Source organism: Macaca fascicularis, chromosome 12 (assembly GCF_037993035.2).
Source record: "Macaca fascicularis isolate 582-1 chromosome 12, T2T-MFA8v1.1".
NCBI classification, from domain to species: domain Eukaryota; kingdom Metazoa; phylum Chordata; class Mammalia; order Primates; family Cercopithecidae; genus Macaca; species Macaca fascicularis.
Window position 1 is genome coordinate 97,179,540 of NC_088386.1, and position 24,946 is coordinate 97,204,485.

The window sequence follows — 24,946 nt, forward strand, 5'->3', positions numbered from 1 at the left end:
ATCTGGAAAAATTACATTTTAGTATATTCTCATAGTCACTAAATGTTTTTTAAAATTGCATTAAATTTCACTGGCACTGACATAAGTACTTTATCATTTTTATTTTAAAGAAATGGAACATCTAAATCTCAAAACATGTGAGGTGAAGAAAATCGGAAAGGGGAGGGGAAAAAAGTTTCCTCTAAAAAATCTTCTCTATCCTTCACATAACATAAATTTCATATGGTATAGCGATAGTTCTGGTCTGAGTCCTGACTCTACACATAGCACAATGTGACACTGGGTAAGTTACCTCAATTCTAACCCTCAGTTTCCTCATCTGTAAAATGGAGAAGGTACTTACCTCCTAGGTTATATGAATTAAATGAGACAAATGCATGAAAAATACTAGTATTTAGTACAATGCCTTGCACACTGTGGAGGCACTCTATCAATGTCAGCTTCTTTTTTTTTTATTTTTAGAGAATAAAGTTTATTACATTTGAAACAATACAGCAGAAATCTCAAAAGTTTACCCATTAAGTACAGTTTAATTCTTACAAATCTCCTTTTGAAAATGCAGTTCACTGTGTTAGCCAGAAACTAGCCAGGCGAGGTGGCGGGCGCCTGTAACCCCAGCTACTCCGGAGGCTGAGGCAGGGGAATGGCATAAACCTGGGAGGCGGAGCTTGCAGTGAGCTGAGATTAGGCCACTGCACTCCAGCCTGGGCGACAGAGCGAGACTCTGTCTCAACAACAACAACAACAACAACAACAACAACAAAAAGAAAATGCAATTCATATATGCTGCAACCTCAGAAGTTTGAATTTGAAATGAAATATGAAGTTAGTAGTCAGGGAAGTCACATCAGAGTGCTTTGTCAAATATCCAAACAAATCAGCATATACCAAAGTGATACTAAATATATCCAAGTGAATGCAGAAAAATACATTACCATTTGAGGCAGACCATGCTAAAATATAATTTACAATGATTAGTTTACATTTAAGATGGTTAGCCAATGAAATGTAGGTTAAGTTAAATTTTGTAGTATTTGCTCAGTCTCTTTGTACTAAACATTAGTTCATCTGAAAAGTAAGTTTGGAAAAAGCAAATAACCTGATCTCTTTATGCTTATCATTTTCTCACTGTCATCTTAAATGGAAGCAAATCAATACAGCATCAAGATTTTTCACATATTAAAATGAACACTAACGACTTGTGAAGGTAGACTGTGTACCATGTAGTACTTAATAGATGAGCTTGCAATGACCATCAACTCAATTTTTTAAATAACACAAAGATTCACAAGCCAAAATAAACATCCGATTAAAAAATTCAGCTACTCAAGATAACTCAGTTGTCCTTTTTCTCTTTGAGATTGGGAAGGGTTGGGTCTTTAAAAACCTGAAGAGGAGTTGGTAAGAGAAAAAAATTCTCAATGCTTTAAAAAAAACTCAACTGGGCCGGGCGCTGTGGCTCAAGCCTGTAATCCCAGCACTTTGGGAGGACGGGTGGATCACGAGGTCAGAAGATCGAGACCATCCTGGCTAACATGGTGGAACCCCGTCTCTACTAAAAAATACAAAAAATTAGCCAGGCGTGGTGGCGGGCGCCTGTAGTCCCAGCTACTCGGCAGGCTGAGGCAGGGGAATGGCGGAAACCCGGGAGGTGGAGCTTGCAGTGAGCTGAGATCTGGCCACTGCACTCCAGCCTGGGCGACACAGCGAGACTCCATCTCAAAAAACAAAACAAAACAAAACAAAACAAAAAAACAAAAACAAAAAAAACTCAACTGGTTAGAAGTCCATACAACTACTATGCTGGCATACTATCTGTGACAGATGTTTTCTGTCACAGAACGATTCACTTTCCCATAGAAGTAGTTCCTCCAAGCCAACTATATAAAGATGTAAATCAGTTCACCCATGATTAAAACTGAAATAATCCTTCACAATAGAAGGAAGACACCTCACCCAAAAAGATCTTTTAAATCACTGCTAGCTGAACTGCTATTGGTCATAGTAGTTGGTGGCTATGCAAAGTTCCGTGGGTTGAAGAAAGGATTACCCTGCGTACCAAAGGCAGATTGTCCTATCATGTTCATCTGTGTTCCCATTACTGAATGCCCATAGCTGGAGAACCTTGAGGAGGTACAAACTGATTGAGCCACTGATTTGGTTTCTGTTGTGATAACTGGTTCATGCTAACTTTGGGTTTCTGAGGGCCAAAGAGATTATTAAGGGCAGACATATCTGTGGGTCTTTGTTGGGTCGGCTTTGCACCAGCAGGAGGAACATTCAAAGCACTGAAGTTTGGCAAAGTGGGAGGGGTTCCAGAGTCATCTTGGTCACTCCAACTGTGCTTGGACTACTGTAGAAGTTCTGGTTTGTCGTAACAGGCATGTTGAATCCTGAAGTCTGAAAGCCCATATTGGCATTTAGGCCATTTGTCAAATTTTTCTTTGTATTATCAACTGGTATAGAAAACATCATGCCAATGCCCATGGAAGGAAGAGAAGTGAAAGTACTTGAAGCAGAAGGTTTAGGGGTACTAACAGAAAGGCTAGTCGAAGATGACATATTATCCATCAATGTGTCTGTCAAGTCATTACTCTGTTTAACAGTAGCAATAGGTGTATGCATTGGGGTTTAAGAGGCTGCTGGCTTTTCAACTTCTGTGCCTGCTCTTGTTCTTTTGCTAATTTTTGTTTTTCTTCAAATGTAAGTGATGCTGTTTTATGTTTATTCTGTAACCCATCCTCTTTATTTTTGGAATCACTGCCAGTCAGAAGGTCTGCTCCAATGTGGTTAACAACCTTGTCAATTTGCTGATTCAAAATATTTGTAACTTTTGTCTCCCCAGAAACATTAATTTGATTTCCTATGTCCAAAGATTTCTGCTGTTCTTGCATTATATGAAGTTGTTCCAGCTTAGTCTTATGTTCAGACTCCAATCTATTAAGCATCTCTTTTATGATGGAAATGAAAGAATTGAACTGATTAAGATTGTTTTCAATACTCAGGGGAATAAGATGAGGCAATACTTATCCAGCCAGCTGCTCTTTGGTGATTCCCAACTTATGAGTAAAAGTACATTTGTAAATGCCTAAAATACCCATGAAGACTGCAGATTCTTTGGATGAAATTTGTTGTAAGAAGGGTAGGCTATCATCAAGTACAAACCACTTATCCAAGTATTCCAAAATCTTTCATAAGCACACTAATGAATTTACACAAACAGCAAGGGAAGACATTTGTAGACAGGCATTTTAATTCTTGGTATCAAAGTACGTTTCATGGATGGGTAGTCTATAAGATTTGCAAAGGCTGGAATGATGTTTAGACAGAGCTCCTGGGTCTGAATGGAAGGAGCTTCTAGTGCTCTGTAAACCATGGGTAGAACACTGTTCTTTATCTCATCGGGAGGGGTTCTGGTTAGTAGCAAATCCATTTTTTGTCGGAAAATTACCAAAATCTGGATTGGCTCCTGCTGCTTAAACACAGGACCAAGTTCAGGTGGAATTAATTTGACATATTCTTCTTTGGTGCATTCCTCAATGATCAGTAGAACACTGGGCAAAACAAAAGGTACCATGTCAGGGTTTACAAATTCTGAAGTCAAACAAGTCAAAATTCTCTGCACAATGACATGCTTGGGCAGTAGAACCTTTGACAGTCTGTTGAAAAACTGTGATTTCCGAAGATAATCTCTTTGGAAAAAGGTATTAAAACATTGCAGTGTTACTGCACCAACATCATCAAAGAAGGGAATCTGTCATTTGATCTGCAACTGGTCTTACAGTTGGAGTTACATTTAACAGTAGCTTTACATGTTCACGAACTTCCTCAGGTATATTTGTAAGTGAACTAGATCCTAAATAACTCAACTGATCCAACTGCCTACTGAAACTCTTGTAAATATCTTGCTTATTGACTTCAAATATAGGTTTCCTTTTATTAAATACAGCATACATAACAGTTCCTAAAGAATACAAATCACTGGCTGTTTCACAGTTCACATAAAGTATGTATTCAGGAGCCAAATAGTCAGGATTTGGAAGACACAATGAAGGTAAATTTGGGTCTCATTCTTTACAAGAAAATTTAGGCTCTTGTTCAGAAGGATTGGTTGATGATACACAAAAATCAAAACCCATTATTTTCCAGGCTCCACTTTTATTCACAATTGTATTTTCAGGAGTAATATTTCCATGTCCCATTTTCACACTGCTATGCAAGAATGACAAGCCTTCAGAAACCTGAAGCAAACCACATTTGGTTTCTACATCATAAAGTTTATAATCCTTAATGTCTGGAGACATAGGGAAAGGTAGATTTTCCCAGTTACCAAGAACACTGGCTACACTGGCAAAAACTGGTTCTGTACAAAATGCCAAAGAATCCCTGGATTCTTCTAAAGGATGCTGGACAGTAAGAAGTCGAGGGTGTTGAAGTCGAGTTAAGTGTTGGACTCCTCGTTTTAGAGAATCGATGATTTGATCCTTTTCAAATTTTTGGTATTTGCCAATCATTTTTTATCAAAGACAAAAACAGCCCCTACTTTGTTGACTTTTTTGTGCCATTAAAAATCTCCCAAGCTAGCCCACTGCCACCACTGGCAATGTGTTGACCAACATCAAATTCTCTAGTGACAGGATTTCCCATTACAGCACTAGTGACATCAGCTGTTACTTCTGTAACAGTACTCTTCAATTTATTACCACATGGACTCCATGGCTGCAATATTGGGCAGTCATAGTTACCTTTTCCCTCTCCTTCCAGGAGGGGCAGAGCTGGGGCTCTTTTTCCCCGCCCCCCTAAACACAGGCGGTTCCTGCCCTGCTTTCGCACCTGGCAGCTGCCTCCTGCTTACTCCATTGCCTCCACCACCCCCACGGGCACAAACAGAGCACAAACACCGCCTGAGCTGGATGAGGGAAAGGGGTAGGGAGGGGAGGGACTGGGGACAGAGACTAAGGGAGGGCGAAAAAGACTGAAAGACCTATTGTCAGCTACTTTTATTACTGTATTACTATTGAGTTTTTAGACCTAGAGATCAAATCAAGATTGCTAAAATAAGGTTGCTATAGTATCTAAATAATTACAGAGTATTAAAGGTAGAAGGTACTTTCAGAAACCATCCAATCCTGCCTCCTAGATAAGGAAACTGAGACTTAAAGATGGGTAACTTGCCGAGTTACAGAACCACCAAACGTGTGTCTTGACTTCCTATCCAGCACTGTACCCATTCTTGTTGCTATCTGCCATTTACAGGACAAAGGCTGACAACTTGTCCTAGAAAGCAAGTTCCTACACATCATGTCTCCAACATACAGTATTAGTCCTACATATCTGCTAATTCCTCCAGGTGTCTAATCTACTTATTGTCTTATTTTTCATTCTTAATATTAGAAAGATCCTGGGTTTTGGCATCAGATGTAGCTTCTGAATGTGACTCCTCTACTAATTAAGTTAGACACACGATTTATCCTTTCAGAGCCTTAATTTCTCTCATTTGTAAAATAAAGATCATTTATCACTCACAACAGTAGTAAAAGTAACTAAAATAAGCAATTAAGGCACCCAGGGTATCTGGCAGATCATAGGTACTCATTGAATACTATTTACATCACTACTCTCTCACTTGCACACCTACAACACCCACCCCCCATCTCTGAACAAAACTGGGCTTTTGTGTCTTTATGTATCTGCCACTATCTTCCTGTTCCCAGTACTGCCCATCATTTAACACCTCCCAAACTTAGCTGTTTACAAAAAAGGAGAGTTATTCCTGTTAACATGCTTAAAATACTAGGGCTTAAAATAGAGAAAATACAGGATGTCATGTCAGCCCTCTCACTTTTAAAGAGATGTGGTATTTCCTTTGTGGGTAGTATAATGAAACATGCTCTAGCTCTGGCAAAGAACAACAAAGTACTGGTTAAGAACACAAATCCTTAAGAGAGTAAATTCCTACTACTTGACCTTGACTTAACAATGACATTTTAATAAGTTAAATACAAGGAGGCTGGCAATATCAGACATCCCTATTCACCCAGAAGGAGAAGCAGTGGCTTGATCATCACAATGAGACAGAGATGAGGTAGATTTAAAACCTTAAATATGATTCTAAATAAGCTCTCAATCCTTACAGAGCTCTTAAATAAGAGACCTGAACATATATCCAAATTCTATTATTACAAGTTCCATGTGATTATCCGAATTTTTCCTGCTGCACATATATTACATATAGATTGTCATTTTAATACTCAGGAAGAGAAGTTGACTATAAATACATGCAGTGCTAAAAACAGACTATTAGGTATTCAAGAGTATAGTGGCAATGAAGAACAAAAGTGACATTCATTACAAGAGATACTAGTCCCTAGACGTTTTCTTCAAATAGGTATTAATGAAATCCTGTGAAAATTCAAGGTCATTAATTCCCTACTTCCAAAATGTAATATTAAAAATGAGTGTACAATCCAGGCTTAGTAGATTAGGCTAAATATTCTTTAGACTAGCTCTTCCACCTTGCTTCCATATTCTGATAATGTTCCATTTATTACTCTTGCCCAGGCTTGACAACTCCTTCTCTACCATTTTATCCTCCAAATGTCTCTTCCATATGTCCATTTTTTTCCAGTCATGCCTACTGGTAAGAGAATTAAATCAGCGCTAGAATCAAGCAAACTAGAGCATGGTCTACAGTATGATCTTTAGACCCACATAGCAAAGATTAAAAACATGCCTCAAAGGGTTAACCTTATCAGCAAATAACTTAAAGACCTGCCAAAACAAATTTTAACACTTTTCCAAGGAAGACAACAAAATCCAAACACTTAACAATGTAACATTCATAATGTTCACCAGTCCATAAAAAATTACTAGATATGCAAAAATAAATAAAATGTAATCCATAACCAGGAGGGAAATGAGTCAACAGAAACAGACCCATAATGACAGAAATAACAGAATTAGTAAGCAGCATTTAAACACAGCTATTTTTTAATATGCTCAAAAATTTAAAAGGAAAACAGTAACTTAATGAGAAGAGAAACAGAAGATATACCTGCATTTTAAAAACTCAAATAGAACTAAAGTACAGCATCTAAAATAAAAAATTCACTAGATAAGATAAACGGATTAGATAGTCTCCAGAAGAAAAGAACAGTAAACTTGAAGATATAGCAGTAGAAATTATCTAAAATGAAGCACAGAGAAAAAAAAGATTGGGCGTAAAAAACTGAATAGAACATCAGTGGCTGTGTCATATTAAGCTGTCTGCAGTCCCAGAAGAAAAAAGAGGCAAGAACAGAAAAAATATTTGAAAAAGTGGTGGCCAAATTCTTCCAAGTTTAATTAAAACAATTAAGCCTATAGTTCAAAGAATTTCAACTCCATGCAGCATAAATACAAAGAAAACCACACCAAAGTAAAATTGCTAAAAACCAGTGACAAAGAAAAAAATCCTACAAGCAGAGAGATAGGAAAAAAAAAAGACACATTATATTTAAGGGAACAAAGAGTGAATGCAAACTATTCATTTCAAGATAGATGGATGACAATGGAACAGCATCATTAAAACACATGGACAAAAAGCCAATTTAGAATCTTGTGCTAGTGAAAAATATCTTTCAAAAAAGGTGAAATAGGCCAGGCGTGGTAGCTCACTCCTGTAATCCCAGCTCTTTCGGAGGTCAAAGTGAAAGGACTGCTTGAGCCCAGGATTTCAAGACCAGCTTGGCAACATAGTGAAACCCTGACTCTACATTAAAAAAAAAAAAAAAAAAAAAAAAAAAAAATTAGCTGGGTTTGATGGCGCATGCCTGTGGTCCAAGCTACTCAGGAGGCTGAGATGGGAGGATCACTTGAGCCCAGGAGGTGCAGGCTGCAGTGAGCCATGATCATGTCACTGTACTCCAGCCTGGGGAACAGAATGAGATCCATTCTCAAGAAAAAAAAAAAAAAGAAATTTTATTTCTTACACAAGCAGAAACCTAAGGCTATTCATTGCCAGCCAACCCATATCCCAGGAAATGTTAAAGTTATTCAGGCAAAAAGCATATTGGATGGGAACTTCAATCTACCAAAGAAATAACAGAATGGTAAATCTGTGGGTAATACATAAGCCTTTTATTTTCATAATTTATTTAATTCATAATTAGCAATTTAAAGCAAAAGTAATAATGTACTATGTATATGACATATGTAGATGTAAAAGGCATCATCATAATATGTAGAATGGTAGAGGGAAATGGAAGAATACTGTTTTAAGAGTGTCACTGTATTAAATATAATGTTATTTGAAGATGGGCTTTGGTAAGTTAAAGGTGCGTATTGCAACCTAGAGAAAGCACTGAGAAAAATAAGAGGTATAGCTAATATGTCAACAGTAGAATTAAAATAAAAAAAATAAATTTAAAAAAAGAAAATGAGAAAAAAATGGAAGATGAAACAAATAGAAAAACAGAAAATAGGAGTACAGTAGACTCAACTAAAGTGATAATTACATTAAAATTAAATGGTCCAAATACTGCAAATAGAAAGTACAGATGATCAGACTGGATTTTCTTTTTAGAAAAGACCCAACTATAAGTTATCTGTGGAGATGCCCTTTAAATGTAAAGATTTAGATTAGTTTAAAAAGTAAAAACATGAAAAATAATGTGATGCCAATTCCACACAAACTTTTTCCAAACACGGAGGAAGGCATACTTCACAACTCATTTTACAAGGCCAGTATTACCTCAATATCAAAATAAAGCAAAGACATTGCAAAAAAAAAAAAAAGAAAAAAGTACAAATCAATAATCCTTATTAATGGGACTAGGAAGGACACAGACACACACACATTCCCTAACAAAACACTAGTAAATAAAACCTGTCATATATAAAAAAGATAATATATCATAACCAAGTAGTTTTTTCCAGGAACGCAAGTCTGGTTTAAAATTCAAAACTAAACCAACAGAATTCACCACACTAATAGACAAAGGTAGAAAAACCATATGAATATTTCAACAGATGCAAAATAGCCATTTGACAAAATTCATGCTAAAAACTTTTCATCCAATTTGGAAGAGAAGGATATCTTCTCAATTTAATATACGGCATTCTCAAGAGACTTAATGGTCAAATATTGTAACTTTTCTCCTCAGACTGGAAATATGTCAAGAATGTTTATTATTACCATTTTATTCAACAATATACTGAGATCGTGTCTCATTCAATAAGGCAAGAAAAATAAATAAAAGGCATCCAGATTGAAAAAGAATATGCAAAACTGTCTCTATTTGCAGACATTATGGTGTATGTAGAAAACTCTAAGAAATCTACCAAAAAGTTACTAAAACTAGTAAGTTAAGCAAAGTTGCAGAATGCATGATCAACATTAAAAAAACCAATTTCATTTCTTTATAGTAGTAACACACAGTAGGAGAATGAAATTAAATAAACAGTGCCATTTAAAAAATACTTAAGACTAAATTTAATAAATATGTGCAAGACTTATGCGATAAAACTATAAAATATTGTTAAGAGAAATTAAAGAGGACCTAACTAAGTAAATGGAGAGATATATCAAGTTTATGGATTAAGAGACTCACTATTCTCAAATTATCAATTCTCTACAGAGTATATGTAATTCCATTCAAAAGTCCAGCATTCTTTTTTGAAAGAAAATGACAAGCTGGTTATTATTATTAGGGACAGTGTCTCTCATTCTGTTATTCAGGCTGGAGTGCAATGGCACAATCATAGCTCACTGCAGCCTTAATCTCCTGGGCTCAAGTTATCCTCCTGCCTCAGCTTCCCTAGTAGCTGGGACTACAGGTGCATGCCACCACGCCCAGCTAGTTGTCCAGGCTGCTCTTGAACTCCTGGGCTCAGGTGTTGACAAGCAGATTAAACAATTTATATAAAAAATGTGAAAAATCTTAAATGGCCAAAATAATTTTTGAAAAAGAAGAGTAAAGTTGGAGAATTTGTGTTATCTGATTTCAAGATTTACTATAGAATTACAGTAAATAAGACAACGTGGTATTTCTGTAAAGATAGACTTAGGGATTAAAGGAACAGGATAGAGTTCAGAAACAGAAACCATACATATATGACTAGGTGATTTTCAATGAAATTATCAAGGTATTTCAATAAGGGTAAAGAGACCATTTTTAACAAATGGTAAAGAAACAATGAAATATCCAATTGGAAAGCAAAAAACAAAAATTTGGACCCTAATCTAATTCCATACTCAAAAAAGTAGACTACTGACTTAAAAGTAGAGGTAAAAACTGTCAAACTTTTTCTTTTATGCGAAGATTTCTTAGAAACGACACAAAAATATGAATTATAGTAGCAAAAACTGATAAACTCCATCAAAATTTAAAATAGGTCTTCAAAAGACACCAGTAAGAAGATGAAAAGGCAAGCCAAAGTCTGGGAGAAAATACGGTCCATTTATCTAACAAAGGACTTACATCTAGAACATGTAAAGAACACTAACAATTCAACGTTTACATTTCAATAGTAAGACAAAATTTTAGTGGGCAAATGATTTGAATAAACAACTCAAAATAAAATCTAGGTATGGCTAATAAGCACATGAAAAGGTGCTCAACATCATGAGTCATCAGGAAAATATAAATTAAAATCTCAGAGATACTAGTACACACCTACTAGAATGGCTAAAATCAAAACCACTGACATTACCAAGTGTTGATGATGTACAGCAGAGGTCAGCAAACGACAGCCCACAGGCCAACTTCAGCTTGCTGCCCCTGCCTGGTTTTGTAAATCAACTTTTATTGAAACACAGTCACATTCATTTTTTCATGTACTGTCCATGGCTGCTTTTCTGCTACAATAGCAGAGATGAGTTAAGTTCCAGCTTAGCAATAAAAAGAATAAACTTCTGATACTTATCACAAGTGGATAAATCTCAAAAACATTTTGCTGTACAAAAGAAGGCAGACACAAAAGAGACACATTGAATTTATATGAAATTCTAGAATAAGCAAATTTAATTTAAAGTGGCAGAAAGCAGATTAATGGTTGTTTGGAACCGGAGGTGAGGGGTGGGGAGATCTGTGTACAAGGGAACTTTCTCTGGGATGATAAAAACTTCTTGAACTTGTTTGTACTGGCAGTTACACTGAGTGGATATTTTTGTCAAAACTCAAACTGTACACTTAAAATGAGTGTATTTTCTTGTATCTTAATAAACATACCTCAATGAGGATGAATTAAAAAAAACTTCGGGTTTTGACGGGTTTCAGAATTCAGAATTTTTCAGATTTTTAGAAAAGTGGCACTGTACATTAACTGCATGTTATATAACATCCCCAGCTGGTTTTGCGGCAGCACCTCATATTTAAATACATAAATAAATCTTCGGCAAATATAAGTATTCAAACTAAATGAGTTAAGTCCAGAAACAGCCACAGTCTGGTTTCGTGGGCAAATGAGTGTTTGAATAAAAGTATAGAAAAAAACTTTGAGTGCTCAGAGTTTTTTGATTTAGTCTTACAGATAAAGTGTTATGGGCCTATATGTATGTTTGTTATATGCTGTACACCCCAAGAGTCTTGTGTGCCAGGCACTGCTGTTAGGTACCTGCAGGGTATACAAACACGGGTAACTCTGTCCTTGCCCTGTGGAGATCAGATGGATATGATGCAGCTACTACTCACCAGGTGTTCACAGGGTACAGGGGAGTCCGACAGATACAAGAAACAACATGAACGACAGATTGCTGTTAATGTGTCAGGAGACACAGGGGATGCGAGATTAATTCAGTCTTTCCCTGAGGACATCAGACTAGAAAGGCAGGCTTGGGTTTCATCATGATAGGTCATATATGCTGGACTGAGGCATTTGCATTTTCTCCCGTAAGCGACAGCACTTCAATATTTATTAAACTGGACTTACCAGTGATGCTCTCCGAGTCTCTGTGACTGCTATTCATGAGGTTTTCTTCACCTGTTGGTGATGTAAAAATTGCATTCTGGGATTGACTCATGCAGGATCCTTTCTTGCTTTGGTTGAGAAGGACAGCTTTGGTATGAATCAGAGTAAAGGAAATCCATCAAGCCATTCAATAATGAAATGGATTTGGTCACATGGATATTTTCTTTTGGACAGATTTTCTCTGATGAGTCAAAAGACATCCGTAGCAATGAGCACTCTCATGTGATTATCATACTTTGGAGAGTCATGACCTAAAACAAAAATATATCAAGTGACTAGAACAACATGCTCTTTAACAACAGGAATCTAATTAATTGAAATATCTGTCATGAAAAATGTTTTTCTAATAATACATACAACATGGATAAATCTCATAATTATGCTGGAAGAAAGTCAGACAAAAAAAGAGTACACAGTTTATAACTTCATTTATATAAAATTCTAGAAAATGTCCACTTATCTATAGTGACAGCAGATCAGTGGCTGCCTGGAGTTAAGGGAGGAATTACTAAGGGGCAGGAGAAAAGTTTTTGGAATGATGAATACGTTCATTATTTTGACTGTGGTGATGGTTTTACAAATGCATATCAAAAGTGGTTAAATTGTACACTTGAAATGTGTAATTTGATGCATGCTAATTATATTTAAACAAAGCTGTTTAATTTTTTTAAAAGATAACTGTTTAAAGTAATACACTAATAACGTATAGTAGAGTCTATAACATAAGTAGAAGTAGAATGTTTTGCAGTAGCACGAAGGCCAGGAGTGGGGAAATGGGCATACACTGGTGTAAGGCTTTTGTATTACACATGAAATAGTAACATATGGCTTGAAGATATACTGTGATAAGTTAAAGAAGTATACTATAAACCTGAAACCAACCAATTAAAAAACTCAAGAATTACAGATAATAAACCAATGAAGAAGATGAAATGGAATAATACAAAACAGGGTTTTTTAATCCTGGAAAATTAACATTTTGGGCCAGTTATTGCTTCGTCGTGTACATTGTAGGATCTTTTACCCACTAAGTGCCAGCGGAATCCCTTCCCCAGACCCTCTCCAGTTTTATCCAAAATGTCTCCAGACATTGCCAGATGCCCCCAGCAGGCTGGGGGGAGGGGGTGCAAAAATCATCCCTGGTTGAGAACCACTGATACAACAGATGCTCAACTTCACTCATAATTAAAACAAAAATATAAACAAAAAAAAGTTCACCACTAGATTAGCAAACATCAAGTTTTATTATATTCTTTGCTGGAGGTGGTGTAGAGAAAGAAGCACTCTTAAACCCTGTTGATAAAAGTGCAAATTGGGGCTGCGCATGGTGACTCACGCCTGTAATCTCAGCACCTTGGGAGGCTGAGGCGGGCGATCACTTGAGGTCAGGGGTTCCAGACCAACCTGGCCAACATGGTGAAACCTCGTCTCTACTACAAATAAAAAATTAGCTGGGTGTGGTGGCAGGTGCCTGTAATCCCAGCTACTTGGGAGGCTGAAGCAGGAGAATTGCTTGAGCCTGGGAGGCGGAGGTTGCAGTGAGCTGAGATTGCGCCACTGCACTCCAGCCTGGGTGACACAGCAAGACTCTGTCTCAAAAAAAAAAAAAAAAAAGATACAAAGGGTACAAGCTTTCAGAAGGCTATTTGGCAATGTCTACCAAACTTTTAAATGCACACATGCTGTAACTTAGCAGCTCTACCACCAGGAATTTACACAATGGATATACTCACGAAGTGTGCCAAGATGTAGGGATACGGATGCCCATACAGTATTGGTTTGGGGGGGGGGGGGGGAAAGCACACACCACACAACTGGAACTAAACATCTATAAATAAATAGTTTAATAACAGTGGAACATACAAAGGAATGTAATGTACTAAATATATGTGCATACTTAAAAAAATCAGGAACTGTCATCAGTAAAACTGTTCAATTCTACTTATTTGGTTTCTATCAAGACAGTCTCTGGTTGGCAACGTGTGGCTTCCATGTATAGTTAATTCATTCTCATGTCTACTCTTCACAGGCATCATAAATATTCAATGTTTTACAAGAGAGTTACCCTCAAGAAGTAGAAAGGAATAAAGTAAATAAAGGAGACTGAAAATGGTTACTGTGGCAGAATAGAGAAGCGCTTTGAGCAAATCCTAGGGAGGAGAGTTTCAGAGATAGAATGTGAACGGAATTAAACATTATATAAAAGTCAAAGGGAAAATTCGGTTTATTAAAAAAGGGGTAAGGGACCATAAAATCAATGATAACTTTCCTGAAACCAGTTCAGCCAAGAGACTGGATCCAAAGATAGGCTGCAAGGTGTCGGGAAGTGAGATGGTAAGAGTGGCGTTCAGTGAGTACAGACCAGGATTTCCCAACACTTAGACTTTCAGATCTCCACAGATTAGTAAAATTTCAAACATTTCTGTGGTTATTGGCATGGGTTTTCCATTTCTTACCAATTTCTATTACTTGGTAAATGATAAAACATTTTACTAAAAAAAAAAAAAAAAAAAAAAAAGAGATATAATAAATAGCAGTCCTTCCCAAAAAAGGAGTTTAGTAGAGATGGGGTTTAACCATGTTGGCCGAGTTGGTCTTGAACTCCTAACCTCAGGTGATCCACCCGCCTCGGCCTCCCAAAGTGCTGGGATTACAGGCGTGAGCCACTGTGCCCCACCCCAGAAAGCATTTTTTTTTTTTAAGTAATAAGTTATATATTTGTTTGTGAAGAGAGAGAGACTGAAAAGGAATAGGATAAAAGCAAAGTATCTCTCATACTGGTCCACACTAATTCTCAAACAGAACTGCGGTTCTTTTAATCATATTATTGTTCCATGAAATTTCGTGGAATCATATTCCACGAAACCAGTCTTTGGTGGCAGAAAGGTTGGGGACCTCTGTTCTAGAAAACTGCTTTGCAAATTAACTTTGGAGGTTTTGTTAATGGTTTAGTCTTAATTCTTGCATACCAGAATAGAGAAAACCAAGTTGAACTAAGAACTAAGTCCATCTAAAGAGTCATGCAGGAAAAACGCTGACTTCCAGGGCAATTCAGGAACCTGTCCAGCCTGCAGACTGTGCACTAGATCAAGGGTGATCTGGCAATGGTATGCTCTTCCTGGGGACTTTTTAGATCTAAATAAGCCCTTTGAACATGCCCTGTCTACATCTGAGCTCCTCAGAAAGATCAGCTTGGAGCAGTACTGAACATAGTACCGTGGATGTGGCCTGACATTAGACAAGTCTGAATTTTAACCTTATTTACTGCTTTTCTGACCTTGGGACCATTATTTAACATTTCTGAGTCTCATTCCTCATTTTCAAGGTGGGGATATTAATAACTACCCTTTATAAGAAGGGTCAGACATGAGAACTAAATAAAAATGACAAATTCCTAGTTTGGTACCCAACATACAGTACACACTCAAATGCGCCCTCCTGTTAGTTTCCCCTTAGCTATCAGCCCTGAGAAAAAGATGATGTCTTCTGTCTAATACTACTTTTTATTATTATTATACTTTAAGTTCTAGGGTACATGTGCACAATGTGCAGCCTTGTTACATATGTATACATGAGCCATGTCGGTGTGCTGCACCCATTAACACATCATTTACATTAAGTATTTCTCCTAATGTTATCCCTCTCCCCTCCCGCACCCCATGACAGGTCCTGGTGTGTGGTGTTCCCCACCCTGTATCCAAGTGTTCTCATTGTTCAATTCCCAACTATGAGTGAGAACATGCGGTGTTTGGTTTTCTGTCCTTGCGATAGTTTGCTCAGAATGATGGTTTCCAGCTTCATCCATGTCCCTACAAAGGACACGAACTCATGCTTTTTTAGGGCTGCATAGTATTCCATAGTCTATATGTGCCATATTTTCTTAATCCAGTCTATCATTGATGGACATTTGGGTTGGTTCCAAGTCTTTGCTATTGTGAATAGTGCCACAATAAACATACGTGTGCATGTGTCTTTATAGCAGCATGATATATAATCCTTTGGATTTATGCCCAGTAAAGGGATGGCTGGGTCAAATGGTATTTCTAGTTCTAGATCCTTGAGGAATCACCACACAGTCTTCCACAATGGTTGAACTAGTTTACAGTCCCACCACCAGTGTAAAAGTGTTCCTATTTCTCCATATCCTCTCCAGCACCTGTTGTTTCCTGACTTTTTAATGATCGCCATTCTAACTGGTGTGAGATAGTATCTTATTGTGGTTTGCATTTCTCTGATGGCCAGTGATGATGAGCATTTTTTCATGTGTCTGTTGGCTGCATAAGTGTCTTCTTTTGAGAAGTGTCTGTTCATATCCTTTGCCCACTTTTTGATGGGGTTGTTTGATTTTTTTCGTGTAAATTTGTTTAAGTTCTTTGTGGATTCTGGATATATTAGCCCTTTGTCAGATGAGTAGATTGCAAAAATTTTCTCCCATTCAGTAGGTTGCCTGTTCACTCTGATGGTAGTTTCTTTTGCTGTGCAGAAGCTCTTTAGTTTAATTAGATCCCATTTGTCTATTTTGGCTTTTGTTGCCATTGCTTTTGGTATTTTAGTCCTGAGGTCCTTGCCCATGCCTATGTCCTGAATAGTATTACCTAGGTTTTTTTCTAGGGGTTTTACGGTTTTAGGTCTAACATTTAAGTCTTTAATCCATCTTGAATTAATTTTTGTATAAGATGTAAGGAAGGGATCCAACTTTAGCTTTCTACATATGGCTAGCCAGTTTTCCCAGCACCATTTATTAACTAGGGAATCCTTTCCCCATTTCTTGTTCTTGTCAGGTTTGTCAAAGATCAGATGGCTGTAGATGTGTGGTATTATTTCTGAGGGCTCTGTTCTGTTCCATTGGTCTATATCTCTGTTTTGGTACCAGTACCATGCTGTTTTGGTTACTGTAGCCTTATGTATAGTTTGAAGTCAGGTAGCGTGATGCCTCCAGCTTTGTTATTTTGGCTTAGGATTATCTTGGCAATGTGGGCTCTTTTTTGTTTCCATATGAACTTTAAAGTAGTTTTTTCCAATTCTGTGAAGAAAGTCATTGGTAGCTTGATGGGGATGGCATTGAATCTATAAAATATCTTGGGCAGTATGGCCATTTTCACATTATTGATTCTTCCTATCCATGAGCATGGAATGTTTTTCCATTTGTGTCCTCTTTTATTTCATTGAGCAGTGATTTGCAGTTCTCCTTGAAGAGGTCCTCCACATCCCTTGTAAGTTGGATTCCTAGGTATTTTATTCTCTTTGAAGCAATTGTGAATGGGAGTTCACTAATGATTTGGCTCTCTGTCTGTTATTGGTATATAGGAATGCTTGTGATTCTTGCACATTGATTTTGTATCCTGAGACTTTGCTGAAGTTGCTTATCAGCTTAAGATTTTGAACTGAGACAATGGGGTTTTCTAAATATGCAATCATGTCATCTGCAAAGACGGACAGTTTGACTTCATCTTTTCCTAATTGAATACCCTTTATTTATTTCTCCTGTCTGATTGCCCTGGCCAGAACTTCCAAACACTATGTTGAATAGGAGTGGTGAGAGAGGACATCCCTGTCTTGTGCCAGTTTTCAAAGGGAATGCATCCAGTTTTTGCCCATTCAGTAGGATATTGCCTGTGTGTTTGTCATAAATAGCTCTTATTATTTTGAGATACGTCCCATCAATACGTAGTTTATTGAGAGTTTTTAGCAAGAGGGGCTGTTGAATTTTGTCAAAGGCCTTTTCTGCATCTATTGAGATAATCATGTGGTTTTTGTCTTTGGTTCTGTTTATATGATGGATTACGCTTATTGATTTGCATATGTTGAACCAGCCTTGCATCCCAGGGATGAAGCCCACTTGATCATGGTGGATAAGCTTTTTGGTGTGCTGCTGGATTCGGTTTGCCAGTATTTTTTTGAGGATTTTTGCATCAATGTTCATCAGGGGTATTGGTCTAAAATTCTCTTTTTTTGTTGTGTCTCTGCCAGGCTTTGGTATCAGAATGATGCTGGCCTCGTAAAAAGAGTTAGGGAAGATTCTCTCTTTTTCTGTTGATTGGAATAGTTTCAGAAGGAATGGTACCAGCTCCTCTTTGTACCTCTGGTAGAATCTGGCTCTGAATCCATCTGGTCCTGGACTTTTTTTGGTTGGTACGCTATTAATTATTGCCTCAATTTCAGAGCCTGTTATTGGTCTATTCAGGGATTCAGCTTCTTCCTGGTTTAGTCTTGGCAGGGTGTATGTGTCCAGGAATTTATCCATTTTTTCTGGATTTTCTGGTTTATTTGCATAGAGGTGTTTATAGTATTCTCTGATGGTAGTTTGTATTTCTGTGGGGTCGGTGGTGATATCCCCTTTATCATTTTTTATTGTATCTATTTGATTCTTCTCTCTTTTCTTCTTTATCAGTCTTGCTAGCAGTCTATTTTGTTGATCTTTTTAAAAAACTAGCTCCTGGATTCATTGATTTTTTGAAGGGTTTTTTGTGTCTCTATCTCCTTCAGTTCTGCTGTGATCTTAGTTATTTCTTGCCTTCTGCTAGCTTTTGAATGTGTTTGCTCTTGCTTCTCTAGTTCTTTTAATTGTGATATTAGGGTGTCAATTTTAGATCTTTCCTGCTTTCTCTTGTGGGCATTTAGTGCCATAAATTTCCCTCTACACACTGCTTTAAATGTGTCCCAGCGATTCTGGTATGTTGTGTCTTTGTTCTCATTGGTTTCAAAGAACATCTTTATTTCCGCCTTCATTTTGTTATTTACCCAGTAGTCATTCAGGAGCCGGTTGTTCAGTTTCCATGTAGTTGTGTGGTTCTGAGTGACTTTCTTAAGCCTGAGTTCTAATTTGATTGCGTTGTGGTCTGAGAGACAGTTTGTTATAGTTTCTGTTTTTTTGTTTGTTTTGAGACGGAGTCTCACTCTGTCGCCCAGCCTGCAGTGCAGTGGTGCGATCTCCAATCACCGCAAGCTCTGCCTCCTGGGTTCATGTCATTCTCCTGCCTCAGCCTCCCGAGTAGCTGGGACTACAGCTGCCCACCACCACACCTGGCTAATTTTTTTACTTTTAGTAGAGATGGGGTTTCACCGTGTTAGCCAGGATGGTCTTGATCTCCTGACCTCGTGATCCATCTGCCTCGGCCTCCCAAAGTGCTGGGATTATGGGTGTGAGCCTCCACACCTGGCCTAGTTTCTGTTTTTTTTACATTTGCTGAGGAGTGCTTTACTTCCAACTATGTGGTCAATTTTGGAATAAGTGCGATGTGGTGCTGAGAAGAATAAATATTCTGTTGATTTGGGGTGGAGAGTTTTGTAGATGTCTATTAGGTCTGCTTGGTGCAGAGCTGAAATCAATTCCTGGATATCCTTGTTAACTTTCTGTCTCGTTGATCTGTCTGTTGTTGACAGTGGGGTCTTAAAGTCTCCCATTATTATTGTGTGGGAGTCTAAATCTCTTTGTAGGTCTCTAAGGACTAGCTTTATGAATCTGGGTGCTCCTATATTAGGTGCATATATACTTAGGATAGTTAGCTCTTCTTGTTGAATTGATCCCTTTACCATTATGTAATGGCCTTCTTTGTCTCTTTTGTTCTTTGTTGGTTTAAAGTCTGTTTTATCAGAGAGTAGATTGCAACCCCTGCTTTTTGTTGTTTTCCATTTGCTTGGTAGATCTTCCTCCATCCCTTTATTTTGAGCCTATGTGTGTCTCTGCACGTGAGATGGGTCTCCTGAATACAACAGACTGATAGGTCTTGACTCTTTATCCAATTTGCCAGTCTGTCTTTTAATTGGAGCATTTAGCCCATTTACATTTAAGGTTAATATTGTTATGTGTGAATTTGATCCTTTCAGTATGATGTTAGCTAGTTTCTTTGCTTGTTAGTTGGTGCAGTTTCTTCCTAGCATCAATGGTCTTTACAATTTGGCATGTTTTTGCAGTGGCTGGTACCAGTTGTTCCTTTCCATGTTTAGTGGTTCCTTCAGGAGTTCTTGTAAGGCAGGCCTGGTGGTGACAAAATCTCTCAGCATTTGTTTGTCTGTAAACGATTTTATTTCTCCTTCAATTATGAAACTGAGTTTGGCTGGATATGAAATGCTGGGTTTAAAATTATTTTTCTTAAGAATGTTGAATATTGGCCCCTACTCTCTTCTGGCTTGTAGAGTTTCTGCTGAGAGATCCGCTTTTAGTCTGCTGGGCTTCCCTTTGTGGGTAACCTGACCTTTCTCTCTGGCTGCCCTTAACATTTTTTCCTTCATTTCAACTTTGGTGAATCTGACAATTACGTGTCTTGGAGTTGCTCTTCTTGAGGAGTATCTTTGTGGCGTTCTCTGTATTTCCTGGAGTTGAATGCTGGCCTGCCTTGCTAGGTTGGGGAAGTTCTCCTGGATAATATCCTGAAGAGTGTTTTCCAACTTGGTTCCATTTTCCGTGTCACTTTCAGGTACACCAATTAGACGTAGATTTGGTTTTTTTCACATAGTCCCATATTTTCTGGAGGCTTTGTTCATTTCTTTTTACTGTTTTTTCTCTAAACTTCTCTTCTTGCTTAATTTCATTCATTTGATCTTCAATCAGTGATACCCTTTCTTCCACTTGATCGAATTGGCTACTGAAGCTTGTGCATGCATCACATAGTTTTCATGCCATGGTTTTCAGCTCCATCAGGTCATTTAAGGTTTTCTCTATGCTGTTTATTCTAGTTAGCCATTTGTCTAATCTTTTTTTAAGGTTTTTAGCTTCTTTTCAATGGTTCAAACATCTTCCTTTAGCTCAGAGAAGTTTGTTATTACTGATCTTCCGAGGCCTACTTCTGTCAACTTGTCAGTCATTCTCCGTCCAGCTTTGTTCTGTTGCTGGCGAGGAGCTGCGTTCCTTTGGAGGAGAAGAGGTGCTGTGATTTTTGGAATTTTCAGTTTTTCCGCTCTGGTTTCTCCCCATCTTTGTGGTTTTATCTACCTTTGGTCTTTGATGATGGTTAACTAGAGATGGGGTTTTGGTGTGGATGACCTCTATGTTTGTTAATTTTCCTTCTAACAGTCAGGACCCTCAGCTGCAGGTCTGTTGGAGTTTGCTGGAGGTCCACTCCAGACCCTATTTGCCTGGGTATTACCAGCAGAGGCTGCAGAACAGCAAATATTGCAGAACAGCAAATGTTGCTGCCTGATCCTTCTTCTGGAAGCTTTGTCTCAGAGGGGCACCTGGCTGTATGAGGTGTCAGTCAGCCCCTACTGGGAGGTGTCTCCCAGTTAGGCTACTCAGGGGTCAGGGATCCACTTGAGGAGGCAGTCTGTCTGTTTTCAGATCTCAAAGTCCGTGCTGGGAGAACCACTATTCTCTTCAAAGCTGTCGGACAGGGACGTTTAAGTCTGCAGAAGTTTCTGCTGCCTTTTGTTCAGCTATGCCCTGCCCCCAGAGGTGGAGTCTGCAGAGGCAGGCAGGCCTCCTTGAGCTGCGGTGGGATCCACCCAGTTTGAGCTTCTGGGCTGCTTTGCTTACCTATTCAAGCCTCAGCAATGGCGGACGCCCCTCCCCAAGCCTTGCTGCCACCTTGCAGTTCGATCTTGGACTGCTGTGGTAGCAGTGAGCAAGGCTCCGTGGGTGTGGGACCCTCTGAGCCAGGCGCAAGATATAATGTCCTGGTGTGCCCTTTGCTAAGAGTGTTGGAAAAGGGCAGTATTAGGGTGGGAGTTTCCCAATTTTCCAGGTACCGTCTGTCACAGCTTCCCTTGGCTAGGAAACGGAATTCCTCAACCCCTTGCACTTCCCAGGTAAGGTGATGCCCCGCCCTGCTTTGGCTTACCCTCCGTGGGCTGCACCCACTGTCCAACAAGCCTTAGTGAGATGAACCTGGTACCTCAGTTGGAAATGCAGAAATCACCTCTCTTCTGCATCGCTCATGCTGGGAGCTATAGACCGGAGCTGTTCCTATTTGGCCATTTTGGAACCCTTCCCTGTCTAATATTTCTTAAATTTCTGGCTCAACAGCCAACTGTGTATCCAGAATGATTACCACATTTGAGTATGGAGTAGATGTAGACTGAAGATTATCTCTGAGTAATCTTCACATAGAAGGACATGAAGCCTAAGAAACTATGCTCCTGCTAATAAAGTTTCAAGTGCCATAAAGCTGGGATTATCAAGAGTGATGATTACTGAAGCTCATTCCTTCATGGGTCTGAGGAAGGTTTGCTAATAACAAAAAAGTCTTAACTATACCTAGCATCTTTCTCCATAGCAGTGTGGCTACACATTTCCTGTTGGTGCTACAACAAATTACCATAAACTTAGTGGCTTAAAACAACATCAATTTATGATATTACAGTACTGGAGGTCAGAAAAATGAAAAGGTTTCAATGGACCAAAACCAAGGTGTTAGAAAGTTTATGACCCCTCCCTCTGGAGGCTCCAGGGAAAAATCATTCCCTTGCCTTTTCTAGCTTTTAGAGTTGTATTACTTGGCTCAGGGTCTCTTCTACGATCTTCTATGACAGCAGCATAGCATCTTCAAGTCTCTCTCTGCTTCTACTATCACACTGTTTTCTTCTGCTGTCAGGTCTCCTTTGCCTCACTCCTATAAGGACACCTGTGATGACATTTAAGGTCAAACTGGATAATCCAGCATAATCTTCCATCTCAAGATCCTTAATGTAGCCATGTCTGCAAAGTCCTTTTCGTATATAAGGTAATATTCACAGGATCCAGGGGATCAAGATCTAGATATCTTTGAGGGCCAGTATTAAGCCTACTTCAGTGGTTAAGAATGTGGATTCTGGAACTAGAGTGCCTAAATTTGAACTTCAGCACCATCACTTACTGGTTGGGTAATCTTGGACAAATTACTTGACTTCATTTTTTCATCAGTTAAGTGGGCCTAATAACAGGGTCTACTTTATGGGGATTAAGTGAATTATGAGAGGATAATAGTAGCAGCTACCTCAGAGGGTTATTGAGAAATAACATGAGTTAATACACATAAAGGTCTTAGAATAATGTCTTAGAATACAGTAAATGCTATGCAAGTACTGGTTATTATTAATATTTCTATCACCAAAGTACGATTTTATAATAATTATTATTATTGTTATTGCACCTTACACAATGTTGGGCACAATCTAAGGCCTACTCTCAATTGCTTGATAGCATCTTCTTTCAACCTAAGAAAGAATTTACTTCCTGCTTTCTGATGAGTGACGTTAGCTTAGTGTGATTAATCATTCTCTTTCTGTCTCTCGGATGCATGAATAAACCAAAAGCTTATACAGAGTCCTAAATGCAGTAGAAACTAAACTTTGGCAAACACAAATGACGCATTTTCAGTGCCTTTCCTAATCTGTGCACACGTATTCTGTGCACTTTTTTCAGGGCCATCTACTTTCTTTGCCGGATCTTTATTCAGTCTTTTTAGGAACAACTTCACTGCTTTTCTTTATAAAACAACCAATCAGGCATGTATTATTTAACAAGAAGCCAGCCTTTGTAATCCATGCACATTAAGAAGAAAATAAAGCAAAATAACTAAGTAACTTATTTTAAGAAGCATGAGACTTAAAAAGAACAACCAAAACATGTCATTGACATAAATATTGCTGGCAGGACACAACATGGCTAATGACTTAGATAGTTTAGCCCAGCCATGGAACTAATTGGTCAACAGTGAATGCCTAAATATAGGCCTTGTGCCTAAAAAATATCTCGCTACTTCCTTAAAATAGGATACTCTGGCCAAAACAGCCTTATTGAGAAGGCTAAAACAACTCTGGGAAAGTTCACCTCTGCTGGGCGTAAAGCCTGGGATTGCAAAAAATGCAATTATTTAGTGAAACAGTTACACTGGAAATATATTCAAAATTTTTATTTTATAAGCAATGATTTGGGGATTAATTAAAAAACACGTGGGCTGCTGAAATGCATGCAGGAACAGTGCCAATCACCAATTCAGCAATAGTTCTCTTAGGCAGTGGCAACCTAATCCAGACAAAAGATAAGCTAATTTTAAAAATGGTAATTTACCATGTCCTTATATAAAATAATATATTTTTGACAAAGACAGAGACTCACTAATTTTAATGTATCTGGCTACACTACAGATAAAGTTTACAAAAAAACCACAGTAATTTAAAAACCAGATATTAAACCACTTAAAGACTCCATCATGGCTTCAGTGCTAAGAGCTGAAAAAAAAAGGCGGGAGGAGCACCACCAGCAAAACCCAGCCTGGAGCGTGAGCAGCAGACCTCAGGAAGGCAGAGGCCACATATCACTATCCAGCTGCACCGACGCCGCGGGAAAGCTACACTGGCTACATTCAGCACAGCCGTTCTATCAGCAATTCTAAAGTTCACCCTGAGGAAATAGGATTTGTGACCAGCAAATATTTTGTCCCTCTTTTTAATTGTCATTTGACTTAAAGATAAGTAGGGTGTTCAGAATATGAAATATATGGAGGTCGCTCTACTTACAAACAGGCTGAATTCCAAAAGGCTGTTAAATCCATTAGTTTAAACGTCCAAAACCATGTGTGAGATTTAGTTTTATGGGGTCAGTATTTCCTCCTAGTTGAATATTTTGGGCATTTTAAAAACTGCCCTGTTTGTTTATAATGAATATCTGCTGAGGCAGGCAACCCCTCCCTGACACAATCTTCACCAACAGGAGAAGGGAGGTAACCTCTGGCAGCTAAGGAATCCCTATCAGAGCTTCACCTGCAGATTAGAAAAGGCCTTGAACCCATGGTGCCAGCCGTGGTTTTTGATAAGTTTCCACAGCAGCACTTTAATTCACCATGCTTAAAGTTCTTGAAATCCTAACCTTCACCTTTGACTAAACAGGCATTCCACTTTAACCACAATCCTCTGCCAAAACCATTTCAGTCAGTCACATGTCTTCACCTCTGGCTGACTGTCAACTGCATGGGTACATCTTTTGTCACACATCATGGACTGTCCGTCATAATCATTCTTATCTTCCAATGATATATCTAATCAGTGTAAGTTTCTCACATTCAAAGTTTTACACAATTTC

General features: G+C 38.3%; 1 protein-coding gene and 1 pseudogene across 9 annotated transcripts in view; both read right to left on the reverse strand.

Moving 5' to 3' along the window:
* TRAK2 (trafficking kinesin protein 2) overlaps positions 1 to 24,946 on the reverse strand; it is a 76,271-nt gene that overhangs the window by 34,235 nt on the left and 17,090 nt on the right. For 6 of the 9 annotated variants that reach the window (XM_074009745.1, XM_005573926.4, XM_074009748.1 and 3 more), the window contains exon 2: positions 11,911 to 12,200. Coding sequence is in view for 3 of the 9 variants with exons in the window: in XM_005573926.4 (XP_005573983.3) it covers positions 11,911 to 12,001 (91 nt within the window). In the remaining 6 variants the exon portion in view is untranslated. Of the gene's footprint in view, positions 1 to 11,910; positions 12,201 to 24,384; positions 24,476 to 24,946 lie in introns of those variants that run through there. The other 3 variants (XM_074009746.1, XM_005573927.5, XM_074009744.1) reach the window with 1 other exon arrangement.
* Positions 1,827 to 4,848, reverse strand: LOC102117725 (SCY1-like protein 2 pseudogene; annotated as a pseudogene).